The 19612-nt window shown below is 39.0% G+C and overlaps 1 protein-coding gene across 2 annotated transcripts; it reads right to left on the bottom strand.

Moving 5' to 3' along the window:
- Positions 1-608: 608 nt before the first annotated feature.
- LOC104115784 (uncharacterized) lies at positions 609-7278 on the bottom strand. 2 transcript variants are annotated; one of them, XM_009626488.4, is made up of 10 exons: positions 6759-7278; positions 6249-6438; positions 6000-6133; positions 4239-4351; positions 3251-3374; positions 2080-2235; positions 1679-1834; positions 1513-1592; positions 1037-1086; positions 609-934 (listed from the first exon to the last, which is right to left on the bottom strand). In XM_009626488.4, the coding sequence occupies exons 1-10, from the start codon at positions 7143-7145 to the stop codon at positions 798-800; spliced, it is 1527 nt and encodes a 508-aa protein (XP_009624783.1). In that variant the 5' UTR covers positions 7146-7278; the 3' UTR covers positions 609-797. The 2 variants fall into 2 exon arrangements, with proteins under 2 accessions (XP_009624783.1, XP_070035886.1); XM_070179785.1 differs by lacking the exon at positions 1037-1086.
- Between the last annotated feature and the right edge of the window lie 12334 nt (positions 7279-19612).

Raw genomic sequence — 19612 nt, 5'->3', positions numbered from 1 at the left:
ACTTTCCACTTTTTTCATTTATTGTCATCTAACATTATCTTTTTCCCTTGTAGAAACTGTAGAATATATAAGACTGTGCACTCAACTTTTTATCCTAATGTTCTATTTTGTGCATTTATATATTTTATTGCGAACACGCCATGTAAGTAGAGGCGGATTCAGTATTCAAATTCTATGGGTTCAACTTTTAAGGTTTTTAGCACTGAACTCATTATATTTTAAAGTTATGGGTTCATATCTATTATTTTTGTAATTTTAATGAATTTTCACATATAAACTTTTACTCCGCATCGAAAATTATGGGTTCAGTTGAACCTACATCCACCCCTACATGTAAGAGTCTTGTATCGATGCATTGGTGGCTGAAGCAATGTGATGACGAGTTGAATCTTTTGTGGCTTGAATTTATGTTTTGATATTATTGTGCTGAAAATTAACTTTTATGTATTACCGTAAGCACTTGCACGTCATGTACGGCGGTACCGCGGTAGCAAATTCTAAGCATATGCCCGTGCATAGCACGGATACACACCCTCTAGTTTATATAATAAGTACTTGTGACTTGACCCTTTATTCTGTAAAGATATTTTTCAGCCAAACCAGAAATGTTCGAGATAAGATATACTTCATAAACCAAAGGCAAGAAAATTACAAATGTATTTTAAGAAAATCATATTGAACACTAAGAATTAGGATCACTTAATTTGTTCCTTTTTTGCCTTTCTAAATCATTCTCTCTGTTTTACTTTAGTTTTGTTTCCTTGCATTATTTTTCTTTGTAGAGATGTTATAAACTCCTAATGAGAAAGATCAGTTAAAGTTTGATAGTATTGAGAGATCCAATTGGATATGATGTTGACCTCTCTTCCCCTCACTTCTCGGAGCCATTCTGGATCTTCTTTGCTTGACCATCTAAGGTCCACATGATGTGCTCCTATAATCAAAGTGTAAAGAAAAAAAAAACGAAAAAATCAAAGTATCCGGTATTTTAATAGAATTAGAAAAAGAGGAAATAAAGAATGAGATCAGCTATAACCTTCTTTTGCGATAATAGCAACTATGCTCTTAGATATATCCTTAAGGACCCTATCAAAAAATATAAATACATAAATAAATAAATAAATAAATAAAAGTAAACCTTGTGGATTTATGTAAATCTATATGCAAATTTGCATTGGGTGGGGTGTGAGAGGATGTGGGAGGGGGGAGGTGATTGATCCATGGTGATATTATACACATATCGGGTATATATAAGTGTAAGGAAATATTAGGAGGAAATTGATGCACTATTCTCAGGGCGGAGCCAGAGTGTGTGAGATACGAGTTCGGTCGAACCCAGTAGCTTTTGTTTAAACAATATATATTTGTCTTCAGAAATTCATTGAATATGTACAAATTATATATTAATTTAGAATCCAGTAATTTAAAAGGATTATAATCATAAGGTTCAAATCCTGGCTCCAGCTCTGACTATATATATGTTATGTGTACATAGAGAAAGAAGTTACTAACCCTCCACCACTCCATGGATCTCTTAGCCCATTGAAGAAGATGATGTTGCTCCCAAACCTTTTTAGAACCCTTTCAATATTCTGCAAAACAAAACCCAGAATTTTATATTAGTATTACTATAAGATGGGCATGGGCTGAAAAGTTCACACTCTGGGCCTATTCTCACATAGCCACCAAATTCTGTAGTAATCCAATCTGATCTGGGCTTAACATCCAAAATTAATTGGCAAAATCGGACTCTTTCATTGTAATCCCATTCAGAGGGTGGAAATATGCTCTCCTTGTTGTTCCCATCTGTAGGCATTACCATCTCTGTACATGCCTGTATCACACAATAAAATAAAATAAAATTAATATCTTATCATCATCTAACTGATGTTAATACTAGTTAAATTATTTTTAAACATTAAATATTTTATAACAAATAATAAAAGTCATATTCCACAAAAATAAATGGGACTGAAACGGGAGAAGTACTTTTTATTTTTCTAAAAACGTCAAATATTTTTTAAACTCAAATTGGGAAAAAAAAAACAAATAATATGAATCTGAGAGAGTAATTATTACCTGCCAAGTCCATCCACCTAGGCCATGAGGATCCGAATTATCGTTTAGATCAAAACAAGTGGCTTTCCCACTGTAGTTGTAATACATGTTAGCAGCACCATAAAGCTTTTCGAACGTGTCGTTTCCAGTCTTTGGATCATCAATTGCCTTGCACATCTTCATTTATGTACAAAATTATTATTCCCAATTGGTCAAAGAATAATTTTGATTTCCAATGTCAAATCATATACTTCCTCTCTTCAGTTTTAGTTGTTTACTTTAGATTTTGTACTGCTTTTAAGAAAAAATAAACAAAATATGTGTTTTACAGTTTTACCTATTATGATGATAATATTACAAAAATCTTGAGAAATGATTTAGGGAATGAGTAGTTAAGGATAATGATAAAATAAGAAAAACATATTTTTCTTTATTTTGATTTGCTAATTAAAATGGACAAGTAAAAACGAACAACGGGAGTATTATAGGTAATTGAAATTAGATATAGTTTTGCTCTTCTTTATATAAAAGAAAGGCAAATTATACGCTGCAAAACAATTTCTGTAAATTAATTAATGCTATGAAAAATTACGAAAAAAGGAGTGATTAATATTTACCCTTGCTATAGATGTTTTACTTTTACAGTAATTATAATTTTCTCACTCAAAATCTCTTGTTCGGATTCTCAAAAAATCTTGTTGTACTTGGGTTGGATTCTTCACAATAATTTTTGGAGGATCTAATATACAACACTCAATGGTATTTTTAAAGGATGAAAGCAACATAGCTTAAATATTGGAGCCCGCATTTTGTTTCATTTGTAAAATTTTGAGCTCTTTTCTAAGCATGCTTGGATTTTTCGAAAAGTTACACACCACTATTGAATTGTCAATCAAATTGTTGAAAGAGATCCATTTCAAATATCTTAAAATGTGAGGTTGGAATATTCTGTTTTCTTGTTTTTATTATTCAAATATGAAGGAGTCAAGGAGCAAAGCATTGGTTTCCATAAGAAATTAAGAAGAAACAAAAAAGTTGAAAATCACAAACAGATATTTTCAAAGTTTACCTCTAAAAAAATCCTTTTAGTAATATTATTTTCCCCGAGGAACTGTGAACCAGAAACAATATAAAGATAAAACATCTCAACATGTTTAAAATAAAGAGGTTTCTGTAATAAAAAAAATTGTACCTCTTTTACTGGATACGCTGGCAATGGATTAAGGAAATTGGAAGGAGTTGGATAATCAGTCATGGCTGTGTATGTAAATGCCGTAGAGAGCCAATTTACAAGAAAATCTGGACTAATATAGTTCCTATAAAAAAAATTAAAACAATCATATTAATTATTTAGAGAATCTATTGGTTCCGGTATTGAATATTGATTATTGATAAACCCAACCCCAGCATTTCAATATTAACCTTACTCCAGTTTTCTAAATAAACACCACCAATATGTCATTTAATATCATTAACTACCGAGGCGGACCTACAGTGGAGTGTGTGGAGTCACCGGAACCCGTTAGGCTCGGTAAAAACCATGTATATATAGATCTTATGTGTAATGTATATCCAGATAGGATCCCTTAAATAATTTACTTGGGCCCCAGGAAAACAAAAGCTGGACGGCAGCAGTGGTTGAGCTGCTAGTTTCACCACCTTCCCAGCTTTCCTCACCATTTGGTCTTGTGTCCGAGGCCTAGTTCCAGCAAAATTAGTATTTTGTTCTTTCTTCTTTTATTTTCTTTTACATTTTGAAAATCAGTTTTGTCAAAATATTTTATATCAAAGCATTGATAACAATATTTATTTTTGCATATTACTTACCTCTATATATATATATATAATAAGAAAAATTAACGAAGCAGTGTTGGGCGACACCGCTTCTATCAACATTGGTTCATGTAGCACCTATTTTGCAAAGTAATCTTTCACTCTTTGCTTAATGCTTTTTCTTTCTTTTAAAATTTCTAGTTGTTTATATATTGCGGATAAGTTGTACGTCATACTTATTAATTTTTTAAAGAACTGTACAAAGAATTTTGTCGTTAATTTTTGGCATATTTAAGGTTAGTGATGCCCTCATCGAGCTCAAATCCTAGGTCCGCCTCTGTTAATTAGTATTTTAAGTAATTAATGTATCCCCGCCATAATTAAACAATATTAAAAATGATTCTTACTTGCATATTCTGAATGACTTTCTGAGTTTCTTCAATCCACCGGTTGTTTTAGCCGTATCTTCAATTTTTTTCCATGATCCCTTAATCACGTTGTAACAATTCTCACTTTCACCCTATATTTTTTTTTGTGCACATATACGCAAAAAACAAAAATAAGTGGCAGAAGAGAGAAAAATACAGAGAATGCACCAAACCTTTTCATTTGTTACAGAGGTGTTTGTTTGTTATTTGATAATAATGATACCTTTGGTTTATTCTGAATATACTATTCAATCATGAGAAACTTCCAAAATATATAGTTGTCCAAGACTTTTCCAATTTCTCCAATATTTAATCAATTGATGCCTTTTACATTACGACATACATCATGTCATCTTATCCTGAATCTCATCTTCATTGCCTTTTATCTTTCGACTGTATTCACTCCCACTCTGGTTAGAAAATTGTGGATGAGCTAGCTATAGTAATTGATAATAGCTACATAAAACATATGTTATGTAGTCCTATTTATTAATAAGTTGGTGTAAAAGTTGGTTACAAGAATGTGGATGAGCTTTCCTTCGGATCGCTTATATGTGAAAAGAGTTGTTATATAAGAAATGTAATTCTTGAGAAAATTAAAGTTAAGTAAAACATTTATTAAAAAAAAACGAAAGAAAGGATTCTTTTCTTGCAAGCATCTTTTTTCTTCAAATTGAAGTTTTAAGAGTAGTATTCTTATAGCTTTTGAGGAAAGTAATCAGTTGCTTATCTCACAACTTTCATACTTACTAATGTTTTCCCCGAAAATTGGATAACAATTGAATTGATACGTAGTTCTAAGAATACGTGATATAATTTGATACAAAGTAAGAAATCAGATTTAATATGAAAAAATAAATAGAAAAATAAGTGTGAATCACGCAAATCAAATAACTTAAACCTTGCCAAGTTAGCTTGCTTTCAATTTATGAATGATAGTATTGGGAGCAGGATGTTATTGAAGCCAAAATAATATGAATAAAGCTGGAAAAGATAGTATGCTATTCTTTGAAGTCTGTTACAATGTGTCGTGAATTACTAAGTTCCCCATATATATATATTGAGGGAGATAGAGCTTTTAAGACATTATTTTATAAGAAACAAGATAGACTGTTGGCTCCTTTTTTTTATTTAATTCTGTAATTTCTGCCATAATGATTGATTAATGCGGCGAGAATCACGGATCCTTGTCGGATGAGCTGGCGAAACTTTTCCTCGAGGTCGTTAGAACCAGGATCGGCCGTGCCCTCGGTAAACTCGAGGGCAAGTCTGATGATTTTGTCGAACTTCGAACCTCGATATCGAGCTCGGTTTCATTTGTAACTTCGATCTATCGCAGATGTGTCGAACCCGATCTATTGTTCCACATACTCGACCGAGCATCGAGCTCGGTTTTACCCGTATACAACCAAAAATTAAAAAGGAACAATAAACTATTACCATTTCTATTTCTATAAATATACTAGTTCGATTTGAAATGGTGAACCACCAACGGATGTACATCATTATCGGGTTAATTTGATGATATGAAGCATGGCAACCATTTTTCTTAATAACTATTGTTTTCAAATTATGCATCTCAACTATTTCACTATCTTTCACCATGATAAATATTGGATAACTCTATTCACTGAAGTTATTTTTTGTTGCTAATTATTCACCGAAGTTCAGATAGAAAGAAAGAGAATCACTTAATATCTTTTTAACTTGACCAACATTTCTCAAAAAAGAAAAGCTTACCCGAAAGTCTTGGGTGATGATATTATTGAAGCTGTAAGGAGAAGTAATATTCTCAAAGTTGAGGATGGGTGCAGAAGAAGCCAAGGCTCCAATGGTCACATGTGGGTATTTTAGCCTAAACCATGCTGCCAACACTGTCACAAAAATATATTAAATGGTTGTAAGTATCCAAAAACATTTAGTAATTAATAAGCAAAAGCTGCAAAGGTAATATTAGTATTAAATGCCGAAAGAGCAGCCAGTACATACTTCCACCATAGGAACCCCCAAAAACAACTACAGGTGAGTCAGTGGCAGTCAAGTTCTTTTTCAGATCAATTATAAGAGTTGCATAATCAGCTAATGCCTGAGTCGAACTCAAATACCCTAATGTGCTTGTGTTTGAATAGGCTATCACCTTGTCTCCTCCATATGGTATTGACTTCCCGTAAAACCTATGCTGTAATACAACATACCAATTACCAGAAATAAATTGTTAATTAAGTGAAATGTTTAAAAATGGGCATGTATGTTCAGACAAATACTCTTATATATGATTAAGATTATTAAATGTACTTTTAAAAGGTGTACAAAAATCTTAAAAGACAAGTAATATGGATAGGAGGGAGTATCATTTTATTTAAAAGTTTAGATTGTGTCAATAGTAAAGCAAATGATGATTATGGAAAAAATATTGTGAAGTAAATAAAAGGCAAAACCACTTATAAATGAGAAATAGTGAGTACTATTTAGAATTGAAAGAAGAGAGGTAATATATACCTCAATGAAGACTAGGAGGGCTTTAAAATGGGGAGCAATTTCAAACATGAAACCAGTGTTTTGAGTAAACCATTCAATGTCTCCTTCATTACCAGTGTATACAAAGATAGGAGCATTATTCTTGGCACCACCCCAATGTTTGTCATTAAACAAATACCTCTGCTGAAAGGTCTGATAACTATCTGGATTATAATTGAAGTGGTCAAGAATTTGAGTGAAGTAGTTTGTCTTATAAAGCTTGTTGCCTTTAAATGCCAGAGAAAAGTAGACATCTTCTGGTTGAACAAAGGAAGAAGAAGGGAATCTTGGTGGGATTTTGGCAAAGGAAAGAGAAGAAAAACACACAAGGAAGAGAGAAAATTGGAGGAGCAGTAATCTGATTTTCATGATCCCTTTCTTTCAGTGTTTTGCAGTTGGCAAAGCAAAGAAAACAGTGAGGGGCAGTGAGGCCGGGGGTGGTTATGGGGCCAAACAATTAGAAGGGATTCTCTCAATAGTTTATATAGAATAAAAGTGTTTAGATGGCTCAAGTTTTCAGTTGCCTTGTTGGACTTTATAGTTTATACGATGGTAGGCCATGAAAACTTTAGAAAAATATCAAGAAATTCCACATCAAAATTATCGTCTTATCTGTATGGAGATAATGTAGGCTTTGGCTTCTGTGTTTATTTTACTTTCTTAATGTATTTATAATCTTTTATATACATAAGTTGAGACCTCATTCTCGACCTTATAAACGAACAAGTTCAGATTTTGTGCACTGATGATACATATACTGATATTTTTTATAGTATTAGATTAAGTTGGCATGCAACAATAAAATAATTCTTTATAGCAAAGGTAACCTAGAAAATAAAATAATAATTTGCTATAGCCTATAGAATAAAAAAAGCTTTACATCGTCACTGTAATATGCATTTTACATTATATTTGCCATTTCAACTTTATATTAGAACCTCAAGAAACTGATGGAATACCTCAATGAAGAGCAGGAGGGCTTTAAAATTGGGAGCTGTATCAAACATGATAATAAATTCAATACAAATATAGGAGCATTGCTCTTGGCGTCACCCCAGTGCTTGTCATTGAACAAATACCTTTGTTGAAATGTCTGATAACTTTGTGGATTATAGTTGTGTTTACCCTAAAAACGGAAAACAATTGAATCTATACGCGATTCTAAGGATACATGATATCACTTGAAACAAATTGAGAAAATAAGTATATTAGTGCTGAAATTAACTGTAAAAGAAATAAATGCAAACCAAATAAATCAATTAGCCTTGGCCCTCAAGTTCGATCCCCCTCGAACCAGGTGGATTCCGCTGGTATATGAACAGAGTAACAAAATAATGACGCTGAAAGAAGGCAGTGTATTGCTTCTTCTTCTTTTTGCATAAAATGTTGTGTCCCCTACAAATGATCATACCCCATTTATATAGTAGGGAACTCCTACTCTCAATATAATCCTAAATACAGTAAAGAATCCCATGATAGGTTAATTAATTGGCTTCTCCTTGATATGTGCCGGGATTTCCGCTGAGATTCTGGCCCAAATGCGAATATTCCGACTTTTTGTTTTTTTGCTCGATAAGCTTTCCTCGGTCACGCTCGATCTCTATTTTACTCGGTCTCGATCTTGGCCTATCTCGATCTTGATCGGTCTCTATTTTGCTCGGTCTCGATCTTGGTTGATCTCGATCTTGATCGGTCTCTATTTTGCTCGATCTCGATCTTGATCGGTCTCTATTTTGCTTGATCTCGATCTTGGCCAATCTCGATCTTGATCGGTCTCTGGGTCACGAGATCGGCAACCTAACTTCGCATCATGGCTCGATATTACACGAGGTTGAACCTTGGTCTATCATGTTCCAGTCTCGATTAGTCATACTAAGGGCAAGCTCAGTTTTGATCGTATACAGATAGTCCCCTCGTTTCTCGGAAATAAAGATGGCGAGAAACGATATGAATTTCTGAACTCCGACTCGATGGGTAATGACGTCAGCGACGAGCTCGATTATGATGTATGCGATGAAACGTCACATCGGTCCAGTTACCAAGGCATTAAATTCATGTCAGTTGCTAGTCGGCCATTACCGGTTCCGAACCATCGCCAGCAACCTATAAGAACCTTATCATTTCTCATTCAAACTTTACACTCAAAGCTCTTTCTACTCTTGCTTCTTCTTGAGAAAAACACTTTGCTTCATAATTTTCACACCCAAATTTCTAGAACTCTAATTAAACCGCATACCGTCCTAATTCTCTTTTCCCTTATTCATCAATGGTGAAAGCCTCCAAAACTGTTCCGCAAAAAGAGACTGCTTCTTCATCATGACCTGCCGGTGGTGAGGCTGCGGCGGTGTCCCACCCTGAGGAATTCGTTCCGGTATGTGCCCAATCGTCATCAACTTTAAGGTCGAAAAAGCCTCTTCGGTACCGGGCCGATGTGAGCCCATCTCGAGGTACATGTATTCAATCACCGAGAAAATCCTCGACAAAGTGAAAAAGGAATGCAACTGGGCAAAAATCGTGTAGTAGTCTCATCGCTTGAGGAATCGATTACTACCCACGTGGAGGAGTTCCTAAGTGTTTATACTTACCCCTTCACGTTGGGTCCCTTAGACCCTATCATCGTCGCCTTCTGCAAGAGATACGACGTGACCCTCGGCTAGATCCTTCATTCTTTTTGAAGAATAGTGATTCTCCTCTGATTCTTCACAAGCAAAATCGAGGGGTTTCTTTTCACCCTCGATCACCTTATGCGCCTTTACAGTCCCTGGCTCTATCGAGGAGGGCTGATCAAGCTTTTTTGTCGAGCCAACAAAGCCCCATTCTCGAGCATAGACAAGACTCGTGACCTAGGTTGGATGGGCTGATTTGTCCGAATAAGGACTTCGGACCTGATCCCTGCTAAAGACATGTCGTTTCTTGAGAAATGGAACATAAATAATGAATAGTATTTCCCTTTGAACGTTCATTTTGCTGTTTTACTTCTTATCCTCTTTCCTCATCTATGTTTTTGGTGTTGCAACTGTGGCCCAGATGCCAGAACCGATTATGGAAATCAAGCAATGGGTCGAGGGCCTGGTGTCGCAGAAAACATACTCCGAGCATGCTTGGGTGGAGTTATCAAAGGGTCGATGGGAGGCCCGCAATCATGGTAAGCTTTTCTTTTGGAACGGTTATCGTTCGAGCTTCTTCTCTTGCTTACTCCCTTTTTCCTTTGTAGGCCTCAGGAAGGATGTTGCGATGAGGCCCCCATCTGGTGACGAAGAAGTCCTTCCATCCGCTTTGAAGCAGGCCAAAGAAAAGAAGAGAAAAGGGGCTAAGAGTTCCCCGGGCTCGGAAAAGAAAAAAATGATGAGGAAGTCTCGCAAGCCCAAGGGGGACACTGGTGCTATGCCTTCGAACTTAATCCGCCGATTAAAGGATGAGTCTGAAGAGGAAGATAATTCCAAACTAGTAGTCTGTGTGCGGGCTGGTGTTTCGATACAAAAGTCCTCTGAATTGGCGGAGGTTGATGAGGGAGCATTGTCCATAGTTCCTGAAGAAGAAAGATTTAAGGCCACTCTGTCCCAAGCTGAGATGGTCGAGAGAGAGACCGGGGTCGAGGCTTCCCGGGCAGTGGAAGATATCCTGAGGGACGATCTCGGGCTGATCGATATTTCTGGATTCCCTCAGATTTCGGACGCTATGATCCGCGAGGCCAATACGTTGGAAGGTCGCTCTTACGAAGGTATTTAGGGAGTGACCGATATACATGGCTTCTTGGATGGGTTTGAGTCCACTGCCTCAGAGGATTACACCGGGTTTGGTGGTTTATCGGTACCGAAAAATGTACCTTCATCGGGTGCCATCGGTTCTTCATTGAGCCCAAAACTGGTGGACCGATTACCGTCCCCAAGTGTTAACCCCGACCGCAGGCGGAATATAGTGCTTTCTATCCCGGAGGATGCCCGAATTTTCTCTCCCCCCCCCCCCGTGGGGATTGTTAGCTACCTTAGATCCTTGGAGACCGAGGAAGACTAAGCCGTGATGAACGTGGTGGGGGCGCTTGCCTTTTTAATGAGACCCAACATGCTCTGAATCGGGTAACTTCGAGGGTCTCTCTATTATTTTTAAACTCGGAGTTGTAGATAATTCTAACATTATTTTCCTTGTTTGCAGGCTTCGGTGTTGCATCATGAGGTTTTCCTTCGAATCCAGGAAAAGCAAAAGGATGAGGTTCAGGACCTCACAGAGAAAAATGATACTTACAAGCTTCTTAGTGAGAATCTTCTGGCCGATTTAGTGACGGCTTGAGATGAGCATACCGAGATGGCCGAGAAAGTATTCCGAGTTATTCACGATAGTGAAGATAAATTGGAGATAACTACTAATGATCTGATTCTACAGGTCCGACAGAGGCTCGAACAAATCGGACAGCTCCAGACGCAGGTAGATGCGATACAGGCCGAGGCGGAAGAATTCAAAAAGAACATGGACATCCTAGCCTCGAAAAAGGAAACCGTTCAAGTGCAATTGGAGTCGGCTGAGACCTAGATCCAAGCTGCAAAAGAGAAGGCCTCGGCACTGGTCGAGAAGGTCAAGGAGCTTCAGTCTCACTTGGATTTGGCCGTTTTCTGATAAAGCAAGCTTGGCCAACGAACTCAAAGTGGCCAGATGTGAGGTGGTCGTGGCCAGATGTGAGGTGGTCATGGCCAGATCTGAGGTGACCGTGGCCAATACAAAAGCTGATACTAAAGTGGTCCAGTTTAGGGTCGACGATGAGGCCATCTAGGCCAGGGCCAAGGGCATGGTGGATCATGCAAAATGGCAAGCTCGAAGGGAAGCCCTCGAGGGAGTTTATGCCCAGGGTTTCGATATTATGGCTGAGATCGAAAATTCCAAAGAAGAGGAAGCCAGCTCGAGTGAATCCGAAGATGGAGAAAATCCCGAGGATGGAGATGCAACCTCTGATGAATGCCAAGCCACTTAGAAATTTTTGTTTATCTTTTGCATTTTTTCTGAGGCCGTTTTTGGCAGTTGTACATTTTTGTGTTCGGCCGATTTGGTATTTGTAACAAACTATTGTATATGAATATAAGGCTTTTCTTTCCCTTTCGGCTCTCATATTTTTCCTTTGCTTTGTTATTTGTATTTACAAAGATTGAAATGCCTTAAAATGAAGCAATAAGGTTGTGTTCGAGGGTTCGAATAAACCTTTCCTTTACTGCCTTTTCTGGATTAAGGCGTTATTGGGGTTCGATGTTACCAAAGTTTTTCTTCGAAAATATTTTGAGACTTTGCCGAGGGTAGCCTTTAGAACCGGTTGTGAAAGATTTCTCTTTTTTGAAGGCCTATTTTTGCCACGAATCTCGGACTTCTCCGAGCTGTGTTAAACTGGTCGTAGCCTTTTAGTTCGGGAGCTACCCATTGGGCTTGTTTTCACGTTTTATCTAGGCTTTTCTGAGATAATAGTTCCTGAGTAGGGTGACTGTGACCTTTAGAAATCGGGTGTTGCCTATTAGGTCTTTCGCTCCCGAAACTCGATGACTTGGGGTGTTTGAGTGGGACAGCAGTCCCCGAGTGAAGGAGAGATCGTTCGTATTCCGGTTAAGTATTGCCCTAGGGCTCGTTATTTTCGGAAGTACGAAGCTCTTTAAGGGATGTAAAGAGAGAAGATAAAAAAATTTAAAGCATAAGATGTTTGTAAGGAAGATACTTCTCTGTATTCTCGATCAAAACAGGGCTCAAGCAATCTACGTGGGCATGGTTCGTTTTGACCGTTCGACCCTTACAATAAATCCTATCTATCGAGACCCTCATTTATGAAGTAGTTTCCTCGCTAGAGTTAATATTCGAAGATAACACATATCCGAGGGCAACCCCCCAGTATTCAAGGTTGATTGCAAAGGAACCTCGGATATTGTTGAATGGGTCTTCGATGCCGATTCTTCAAAAACCTCTCCGAAAAAAACCATTTGGGACAAAATCGGTCTGAGAAAAAAAGAGTGCAACACGTGCTTTCAGACCTAAAGACTTCGTGCCTTTTGCTGAAAACTCCATCGTCGTTTCTTGTCAACCACCTGCAAGTGTTAATTTGAAATGGAAAAGGAATGGAAAAGGGGCGTACCTTAGCAGTAGTACCGTTTTAGGTAAGATATGTTCTAATTGCTCGGTAGTCCCCATTCATCGTTCCGAGCTTGTAGGACCCTTTTCCGGTGACCTCGAATTTGTACGGTCCTACCCAATTCAGGCTTAATTTCCCTTGATTGGGAATTCGGGTATTGAGGGTGACTTTTCTTAGCACTAAGTCCCCGACGTTAAAATATCAAAGATTGGCTCTTCGATTGTAGTATCTCTCGATCTGTTGCTTTTGGGCGGCCAGTCGGATGAGGATTGTTTTGCGCCTTTCATCCAATAGTTTTAGGCTCGTATTCATGGCCTCGTCATTTGATTCCTTTGTTATATATCGGGACCGGATACTTGGCTCTCCGACTTCGACCGGTATTAGAGTTTTGGAGCCATAAACTAATGAGAATAGGGTAGCCCCGGTACTAGACTTCGAAGTAGTGTGGTATTCCCAAATAACTTCGAGTAGAATTTCCTTCCACTTTCCTTTAGCATCGGTTAGCATCTTCTTAAGATTTTGGATGATGGTTTTGTTGGTCGATTCGGCTTGCCCGTTCCCGTTGGGATGATAAGGTGCTAATAGTATTCTTTTGATCTTGTGATCCTCGAGAAATTTGGTTAATTTGTTGCCGACGAACTGTTTTCCGTTATCACACACAATTTCGGATGGCATCCTGAATCGACATAAGATGAGATCCCAAATGAAGTTGACGACTTCCTTCTCCCTAATTTTCTCAAATACCTATTCTTAAACCCACTTATAAAAATAATCAGTCATAAATAAAATAAATTGGGCTTTACCTAGTGCCCATGGAAGAGGGCCAACGATGTCCATTATCCACTTCATGAATGGCCATAGTGACAAGACTGAATGGAGCGGTTCCCCGGGGTTGGCGAATCATTGGTGCATGCCTTTGGCATTTGTCACATTTTCGAACAAACTCTTTTGCATATTTTTCCTTGTCGATCCAGTAATAACCGGCTCTGATTACCTTTTGAACCAATGATTTGGCACCGGAGTGATTTCCGCAAATGCCCTCATGAACTTCCCTCAGAACATACTTGGTGTCTCCTGGTCCCAGACATATTGCTAATGGACCGTCGAACATCCTTCTGAACAAGGTTCCATCTTCGGACAAGGTGAATCGTGCTACCTTCGTGCGCAGGGCCCTTGATTCTTTCGGATCTGAAGGAAGTTTCCAGTTTTCAAATACTATATGTATTTATTTCTCTTATCCCAGGTCAAGCTTGTGGAATTTATCTCGGTGTGGCCTTCTTCGACTACTAACCTCATGAGTTGCACGACAGCCCCCGAATTGAGCTCGTTGTCCTCTACCGATGAACCTAAGTTTGCGAGGGCATCGACCTCACTATTATGATCTCGAGGCACATGTTGCAAAGTCCACTCCTTAAATCGGTGCAAATTTGCATTCGTTCTTCCCTAACTTCGAAGATTCTGTTAACCTGATTCACCATAAGGAGGGAGTCGCATTTGGCTTCGATCTCCTCTGCTCCCAAGCCTTTGGCTAGTTTGAGACCTACAATCATGGCCTCATACTCGGCCTTATTGTTAGTCAATTTCACAATTCTAATAGATTGTCTAACCACGTTGCATGTGGGCGGTTTTAGTACGATGTCGAGTCTTGACCCTTTTACATTCGAGGCACCGTCCGTGAAGAGGGTCCAGATTCCCGAAGATGTACCCGAGTTTATCAACAACTCTCTTTAGACCTCGGGTATTAGTGCCGACGTGAAGTTAGTTATGAAGTCTGCCAAAATTTGAGACTTAATTGTTGTCTGGGGTCGGTATTCAGTATCATACTCGCTGATTTCTACGTCCCATTTGGCCAACCGTCCCGAAAGCTCAAGTTTATGCAAAATATTTTGAAGTGGATAAGTTGTTACAACACATATGGGTGTGATATTGAAAGTATAGTCTTAGTTTCCTAGTGGCGCTTATCAAAGCGAGCGCCAATATTTCTAGGTGGGGATAAGTACTGTTTAAGCTCTTCCAAGGCCTGCTGGCATTCCGAGGTCTATATGAAGTTATTTTTCTTCTTTAGCAACGAGAAACATTAGTGGCCCTTATCGGAGGACCTCGAGATGAATCGCCCTAGGGCCGCCATGTGCCCGGTTAACCTCTGTACGGCCTTTACGTTGTCTACTACCATGATGTCATCAATAACTTCGATCTTGTCGGGATTAATCTCAATTCCTCGGTTAGATACCATGAATCCGAGAAATTTTCCTAACCCAACCCCGAATGCGCATTTTGCCGGGTTCAGTTTCATGTTGTATTTCTTCAATATACTGAGAATTTCCTGCATATGCTTCAAATGGCCCTCTGCTCATAGGGACTTAACTAGCATGTCGTCAATGTAAACTTTCATAGATTTTCCTATTTGTTCTTCGACCATCCGGTTTACTAGGCATTGATAAGTGGCACCAGTATTTTTTAATCCAAATGGCATTACATTATAGCAGTAGGTACTATATTTAGTGATGAACGAAGCCTTTTCCTGATCACTCGGGTTCATCCGTATTTGGTTGTACCCGTAAAAGGCATCGAGAAAACTGAGGATCTCGTGGCCGGCCGTGGCGTCGATCATGCGATCGATATTAGGCAAAGTGAAAGAATCCTTTGGGCATGCTTTATTTAAATATTTGTAATTTGCACACATTCTAAGTTTGTTTCCTTTCTTAGGGACTATTACTACGTTTGCTAACCATTTGGGGTATTTTACTTCACGGATGGACCCTATTTTAAGAAGCTTGGTTACCTCGTCTTTGATGAAAGCATGTTTGACCTCGCACTGGGGTCTTCTTTTTTTCTTCACCGGACGGAATTTCGGGTCCAAGGTTAGTGTATTGGTGGTGATTTCTAGTGGGATACATGTCATGTCGAGATGGGACCAAGCGAAATAGTCCATGTTAGCTATAAGAAATTCAATAAGCTTTGTCCTGAGCTCAGGATTTAAACTCGTGCCCAGGTATACCTTTCGTTCAGGCAGATGTTCGATTAGTATGATTTGCTCCAGCTCTTCAACCGTTGATTTGGTAGCGTCGGAGTCATTGGGGACTACGAAGGATAGAGGGATTCTATAATCCTCATCTTCGTTAGTCCCCTGCTTCTCTAGTTGGGTCGAGGCAGGCATTTGTGATTGCTATTTGGCCTCTTATTTTCCCTTCGAATATGACCCCTTCATCGATGAGAGTGTTGATATCGGAATTACTTCATCAACGACAAACATTTCCTTTGCAGCGGGTTGCTCCCCGTAGACTGTTTTGATTCCCTCTGGTTTTGGGAATTTTAGAACCTGGTGAAGGGTCGAGGGCACTGCTCTCATGTTGTGGATACATGGTCTCCTGAACAGGACGTTATACATCATGTCGCCCTTGATCACATGGAACTTCGTCTCTTGGACGGTCCCGACCATGTTTGCTAGCAAAGTTATCTCGTCCTTAGTGGTTTCACATGCCATGTTGAATCTGCTTAGTATTCGATCCGCGTACACGACTTGGTCTTGTAGACCGAGTTGTTCTACAACCCTCGATCGAATGATGTTGGCCGAACTACCTGGATCAATCAACAAACGTTTAACTTGAGTCGTATCCATGAGTACAGATATTACCAGTACATCATTATGGGGCTGTATGATTCCTTCTGCATCTTCGTCGTTGAAGGACAAGGTTCCTTTTGGTATGTAATTCTGAGCCCGAGATTGCTTCTCCCTTGTGATCGACACCTTGTTTCTTTTTAACACTGGCCCTTGGGGAGCATCGATCCCTCCGACAATCATATGAATAACGTGTTGAGGTTCTTCTTGCTCATTTTTTCTATTGAACTTCCTGTTTTTGAAATGATTCTTGGCCCGATCACTTAGAAACTCCTAAAGGTTCCCTTCATTGAATAGTTGGGCCACTTCTTCTCTCAATTGTCTTCAATCTTCCGTTCTGTGGCCATGGGTGCCATGATACTTGCATACTTGATTGGGATTCCTCTGGGCTGGATCGGTCTATAGAGGTCAGGGACATTTAGTATCTTTGATGCGTCCGATAGTCGATATGATGGCAGATGCATCAACATTGAAGTTATATTCTGATAATCGCAGTGCTCTCTTAGGTCCGGTATGCCTATCGAACCATTCTTGCTAATGAGCCCTCGAGATCTCTGACCTTGATCATTTCTCCTCACACCTCATGCAGAGTTGTTCCCTGGACCGTTGCCCATACGATCTCTATTATACGGATGGTATCGATCCTTATTCGATCTTGGTTCTCGATCAGCATACCTTTTGGTAACAGACCCGGAAGGAGCCCCATCTAGTCGTCTTCGACTCTAATCTTCGATTGATATCGATTATGTACATCGACCCAGGTAACATCCAGGTACTCAATCAAGTTCTGCTTCAACTGTTGTGAAGCCACTGAGCTTCGTTCATTTAGTCCTTGAGTGAAAGCTTGAAAGGCCCAATCATCGGCGACCGGTGGTAGATCCATTTGTTCCATTTGGAACCGAGACACAAACTCTCTAAGCATCTCGTTGTCTTTCAGCTTTACCTTAAAAAGGTACGACTTTCTAATATTGGCCTTTATGGCTCCGGCGTGTGCTTTTACAAAATAATCTGTAAGCATGGCAAAAGAATCGATAGAGTTAGGTGGTAAATTATGGTACCATATCATTTCCCCCTTTGATAGGGTTTCCCCGAATTTCTTTAGTAATACGGATTCGATCTTGTCGTCCTCTAAATCATTCTCTTTAATGGAACACGTTTAAGAGCTGACATGCTCGTTGGGGTCGATCGTTCTAGTATACTTAAGAATCTCGGGCATGCGGAACTTCTTGGGGATCAGTTTGGGAGCTGCGATCGGGGGGAAGGGCTTTTGTTCGAACTTTTTGGAATCCAAACCCTTCAATATTGGTGGTGCCCCTAGGATCTGATCAACCCTGGAGTTATAGGTTTCTACCTTCTTGTCGTTTGCTTCGATCTTCTTTTTCCATGACTCTATCCGCTTTGTAAGTTCCTCGAGCATTTTTATAATTTCGGGGTTAGTCCCCGATTCTTGTTCATTTGACCTTACCACGGCTGACCCCGTTCTGTGGGTAACTTCTTGGGCTAGACTAGGCTTAGTCATGCTTGGTGCCTGGGTTTGGCTCTGCAACTGAGGCTATCGCCACCTGTTGAGCTTGCAATATTTCGAAGATCATTCGTAGGCTGATCCCGTCTTCTCCGATATTTTGGGTATTTCGAGCTGCAGATCGGGTTCCACCATGGACTCAGTTTTCGGTACCAGTATGCTGGTTCGCGTCGATGGCCACATGTGAATTAACGTCAATCGGATCCATCGCTCGAGTCCCAACGGGGTTAGCGGGTGACCTTACATCACTGGGCATCACGTTATTATTCTCACCTTGATGGCCAGATCCGTTGTCGATATGCGGGGGCAGTAATTGAAAGTTCGTCATATTTAGCCTGAAATCAAAGACACTTCAAAGAGCAAGTGTAACATTGTGTGTTTTATAGAGATTTGTATAAAATAACCACTATTATTCTTAGCTCCACGGTGGGCGCCAAACTATTTACCCGAAAAACGGAAAATAATTGAATCTATACGCGGCTCTAAGGATACGTGATATCACTATACTATACTATACTATACTATACTATACTATACTATACTATACTATACATACATCTCATTTAGTATATATACTATACTATACTATTTATACATCTTATATATAGTATATAAGATATATATATATATATATATATAGCTTATCGAATATAGCTTATATATATACTATATATACATCTCATTTAGTATATATACTATACTATATATATATATATATATATATATATATATATATCGAATATAGCTTATATATTATACACTTAGTAACAATAAAGTAAACAATAGTAGCAATTATAGAAGAAAATTAGAGAGAGATTGTGATAGATTGATGATTTTGTAAGAAAAAATGAAAGAATAATGGGGTATTTATAGTTGAAAATAGGAAAAAAGTGTAATTATAAAAAGTTTGAGATTAAAACAAAGCTTGGGGGGTTAAATGACTATTTTATAAATAGCCAACGGCTATTTTTGACAGCCCAACGGCTCTATTTTTTTAAAAAAAATAGTCGTTGGGACCGTTTGGCCCGCTAAGGGACTGATCCGGTCCCGGGCCGGTCCAGGTCGCTGGCGGGCTAAATGGTCTCGGACATGGCGGGCCCAAATCATAGGACCGGTCCACGAGATCGGCCCAGGCCCACTAAAATCGGGCCAAACGGTCCTGGCCCGTTTAGCCTGTTTGGCCCGCAGTCCCGGGCCGGTCCCGGGCCTAGACCGGCCCACTTGTCACCCTTATAACAAAATAATGATGTTGAAAGAAGGCATTGTATTGCTTTTTTTTTTTGCATAAAATGATGTGTCCCCTACAAATAATCAGATCCCCTTTATATAGTAGGGAAGTTCTACTCTCAATATAATCCTAAATACAGTAAAGAATCACATGATAGATTAATTAATTGGCATCTCCTTGATATGCGCTAGAATTTTCGCCGAGATTCTCGCCCAATTGCGGATATTCTGGCTTTTTTATTTTTTGGCTCGATAAGATTTCCTCAGTCTCGCTCGATCTCTATTTTGTTAGGTCTCGATTTTGGCAAATCTCGATCTTGATTGGTCTCGATCTTGGCCAATCTCTATTTTGCTCGATCTCGATCTTGATC

This window comes from Nicotiana tomentosiformis, chromosome 7 (genome assembly GCF_000390325.3).
Source record: "Nicotiana tomentosiformis chromosome 7, ASM39032v3, whole genome shotgun sequence".
NCBI classification, from domain to species: Eukaryota; Viridiplantae; Streptophyta; class Magnoliopsida; order Solanales; family Solanaceae; genus Nicotiana; species Nicotiana tomentosiformis.
This window is presented reverse-complemented; position numbering and strand designations above follow the sequence as displayed.

Excerpts from the sequence above, each read along its gene's own strand:
- LOC104115784 (XM_009626488.4), bottom strand. The coding sequence starts at position 7,145 with ATGAAAATCAGATTACTGCTCCTCCAATTTTCTCTCTTCCTTGTGTGT. Across the intron at positions 6,134-6,248 it reads TGGGGGTTCCTATGGTGGAA|TGTTGGCAGCATGGTTTAGG; the intron begins GTATGTACTGGC and ends TTTTTGTGACAG. Across the intron at positions 1,087-1,512 it reads GATCCATGGAGTGGTGGAGG|GGTCCTTAAGGATATATCTA; the intron begins GTTAGTAACTTC and ends ATTTTTTGATAG.